The sequence below is a fragment of the Dipteris shenzhenensis genome, chromosome 7 (genome assembly GCF_047967505.1).
Source record: "Dipteris shenzhenensis isolate YYH24624 ecotype China chromosome 7, Dip_SZ_1.0, whole genome shotgun sequence".
NCBI classification, from domain to species: domain Eukaryota; kingdom Viridiplantae; phylum Streptophyta; class Polypodiopsida; order Gleicheniales; family Dipteridaceae; genus Dipteris; species Dipteris shenzhenensis.
The window spans coordinates 42607242-42610897 of NC_141602.1; the positions used below are offsets into that span (position 1 = coordinate 42607242).

Consider the following 3656-nt stretch of genomic DNA (forward strand, 5'->3'; position numbering starts at 1 on the left):
CCATTCCGAGTCTGGAGCTGCAAGCAGTGGTGGGAAGGGGCAAGGAAGGGGAAGGAGGTGAGTGTGTTTGTGGGGGGGGGGGGGGGGGGGGGCAGGAAGGGAGGAGAGGGGAGGAGGGGGAGGGGAGGAGGAAGGCAGATGAAGTTGTGTAGAGATGGCTGCCCTCGTGTGCCTGTCCGAGTTCTCTACGAGGGAGGTGAGGAGGCATGGAGGCAAGGATGGAAGGAGGCAGAGAGAGGAGGGGAAAGGAGGAGAGACAGGAGGAGGAGGAGGAGGAGGAGGAGGAGGGGGAGGAGAGAGTTGAAATGGAGAAGACGACGGGGTAGCCGTAGATGGGGGGAGATCGGACGGAGGAACTTGAAAGTGAAGGACTGAGTCGATCCGGATTTACAGCAAAGGAACCAATAGGAAGGCGACTGGCCCCCCGTCCATCAACTACATAGTCTCCCCCACACCTTCTCTCTTCCACATCACAAATTCCTTCCTCTTCGCCATAGCCATTTTCCTGCTCTTCTCCATCGCCACTCTCCCTCTCTCTCTCCCTCTCCTTCCTCCCCATGGCCTCCGATACCCTCCCTGACGTTCCCCCCACCGCCCCTGACTCTTCCGACCCCAAACCTGACCCCAAACCCTCCAAAACCCCCAAGGAGAAGAAGCCCAAAACCCCCAAGGAGAAAAAGCCCCGCTCCAAAACCCCCAAGCCCGCCGCTTCTCACCCTGCTTACTTGCAGGTTTAGATCCTCCTCCCTCCTCGTCGCTCTTCTGTTTTTTCTTCTCAATTGGGTTGGTTTCCGTTGCGCGCTTCAGGTCGGCCGAATTGGTCTGGTTGTCTGACATTTCCTGCCCGCGTGCGCTCTGATTTTGGCATTTCGCCGCCTGGGTTGCCCAGCTCCTGCTTAATTCTGCGCCTTTTTAACACTCTCTTGCTCTGCTTTTCAGATGATCGTCGAGGCTATCACTGCTCTCAAGGACAGGACCGGTTCTAGCCAGTTCGCCATCGCAAAATACATCGAGGACAAGTACAAGACCGGTCTGCCTCCCAATTTCAAGAAGGTGCTCTCGATTCAATTGAAGAAGTTTGCTCAGAAGGGAAAGCTCGTCCAGGTGAAGCATTCATACAAGCTATCTGGCGTGTTGAAGAAGCCGGCGAAGCCTGTGAAGGCTCCTGCTACGCCCGGGAAGAAGGTGAAAGCCGGGCGACCGAAAACGATCAAGAAAGTTTCCAAATCTCCGAAGCCAAAGACTGTGAAGTCGGTGAAGCCTAAGCCTGCCAAGCCTGTGAAGCCCAAAGCCACAAAGGTTGCGAAGCCAGTGAAAGCTCCGAAGTCTACGAAGGCCGTGAAGCCGGCTGCAGCGAAGGCACCTGCACCAAAGAAAGCAGCAGCTCCGAAGAAAGCTGCACCCAAGAAGGTTGCTCCCAAAAAGGCTGCCACACCGAAGAAGGTGGCACCCAAGAAGGTCAAATCTGTGAAGACTGTGAAGCCGAAGGCCCCTGCTGCGAAGAAGGCCAAAGTCTCTGCGAAGTGAAGGAGCTGAAAAGTCTGCATACACTACTTTACTGGTGTTTTTTAGCACCACCCCCTCTTGTTGAATTGTTAACTCTCGATGGTGCTAGTTGGGGGCCTTCGATCCGGTTGTCCTGGTCGAGATCTCTCTTTTCCATGTTGTAACATGGTGTACAGGTTGTCATGTGCCCTTGTAATCTTTGTGAACTTAAATTTGAGTTTCCTCTCCAGTTGACGGGTTTTTCTCCCTTAGATGGATTTGATTCTTTTTGGAGCAATTTTGGAGTGGATGACTTCAAACCAGAAGGTACTTCTCACATGATTTGCGTTTGCAAATAGGAAAGGTTCTTATCACATGATTTATATTTGCAAACAGGCTAGAAAGTCTGATAATGTAGATGTTATATTAGCATTTGATTTGCAATTGTTTAATATTTATTTGAAATGGTTGTAAGTGGCTTGATGTGCAATTTTGTAGTCACTTTGTTTTGTTGTAAGCTTCACTTTGTTGTGGAAGAGTGAATCTTGTGCAAGTGGATTGAAATGCTTTCTTGGTGTTGTGCATAAGCACAAAGGGGTTAATTGATTTTTTTATTTGAAAAAATAATGCCAAATTTGAAAAATGGGTATATATTGAATAAATATGCCAAATATTTAATATGGTAACTTGTAAAATTGTTTTGTAAAAAGTTCAATAGACTATCTAACAAGTTCATGTGGGCTAACTAATGAAAGATAAAGTCCTAAGACCATAGAAGCTTGAAAGAATGGCTAGTAGCACACTAGTGTTGAGGGGATTCAAATTGTTTCCCTTAATAAGGCAAGGTGCCAATACAAATCTAGAGAGAGAGGGGATTCAAATTGTTTCCCCTAATAAGGCAAGGTGCCAATACAAATCTAGAGAAGTCCGCCATCAAATTTGCCATACAATAGCAATCTCCATCCTTTACAATTCATGAACTATAGACAAACTCTCAAAACAAATCTTGGATCTTTTCTTGTGGAAGTCCACAATGGGCATAAACAAGTCACATCCATTTAGCTAATTTGCATTTGATTAGGAGCCAACCATGCATAATCTTCCATATGAGGAATTTAAATTGCCTTGAGAGCTCTTCTAAAGCTCAACTTGTGCTCTCCACCAAGATTGAGACTTGTGAATTTTCCAAATTGTATCAAGGTCATGAGTCTCCTTTGCTTGTTTAGGAGCTCTTTGTAGCATATTTTAGTTGAGATCTTTGAATACATTGTCCTTCCAACCATCATGTGATTTTCTCGCTAAAGAAGGGAAGGAGTTTGAAGGCCAGAGTAGCCACCACACTAGAGAGAAAAGGAGCTTTCGAGATGAAAGTCTTAAACCACACTACTCAAGGGCTTCCAAAGGTTGGACTTACATCCCAAAGGTCAAGCTAACCTTTCCTATAAAGAGCCTTGGATCTTCGGATGTCAACAACAGCTAATGGCTTTGCTTCCATTATTGTCCCTAGATCCCACCAAATACTTTCATATAGGTTGGAATCCCCTCATGCCCTTTATTCCCTTCGACTTCAAGATAGACATGGAAGGCTTTAAGTCCACACTTTGCTTGGATTCTTCCATGAAAGTGAACAAGTCATTTGTAAACATTTGCATACTAAATTGCTTCTCTGATGGCAGTTTGACTCCCCTCATCATGCCTTGCTCTAAACATTGTTTTATAGCACAAATCAACGGTATCGTACAAACAACAAAAAGCAATGGTGCCAAGGGGCACCCTTCTCGGATAGATTTGCATAATTCAAAGTGGCCCACCACACCACCATTGATACACAAGATAGTTGAGGCATTTCCAAAGAGAGTACAAACTTTTCTTACCAGTTCAGCACCAAACCTTAGATGTTCAAGAACCACTTTAATAAAATCCCAAGAAATTTGATCATAGGCCTTATTCAAAATCCACACCCAATAACACACATCCCGGCCTTTAATGAAACCATTTTGTACCCTAAAAGCTTGTTCGTAATAAAGACTACCTTTGTGCTCGAAATAGATGTTGGATGTGAATCATTGCAATCGTTACCTTCTTGATGGGATTTCTTATAAAGAAAATACTTGGAGACAAATAAAACAATATTGAAGACAATCAATGGCTGAAGAAGATATATATATCAC

The 3656-nt window shown here is 45.4% G+C and overlaps 1 protein-coding gene across 1 annotated transcript; it reads left to right on the forward strand.

Annotated features, from left to right (window-relative positions):
• The first annotated feature begins 459 nt into the window (after nucleotides 1–459).
• Nucleotides 460–1735, forward strand: LOC147900372 (uncharacterized). The gene is made up of 2 exons (XM_087377025.1): nucleotides 460–731; nucleotides 940–1735. The coding sequence occupies exons 1-2, from the start codon at nucleotides 558–560 to the stop codon at nucleotides 1525–1527; spliced, it is 762 nt and encodes a 253-aa protein (XP_087233151.1). The 5' UTR covers nucleotides 460–557; the 3' UTR covers nucleotides 1528–1735.
• The last annotated feature ends 1921 nt before the right edge of the window (nucleotides 1736–3656 follow it).

Coding starts and splice junctions, on each gene's coding strand:
- LOC147900372 (XM_087377025.1), top strand. CDS start 558: ATGGCCTCCGATACCCTCCCTGACGTTCCCCCCACCGCCCCTGACTCT. Junction 732..939: donor CTCACCCTGCTTACTTGCAG/GTTTAGATCCTC, acceptor TCTGCTTTTCAG/ATGATCGTCGAGGCTATCAC.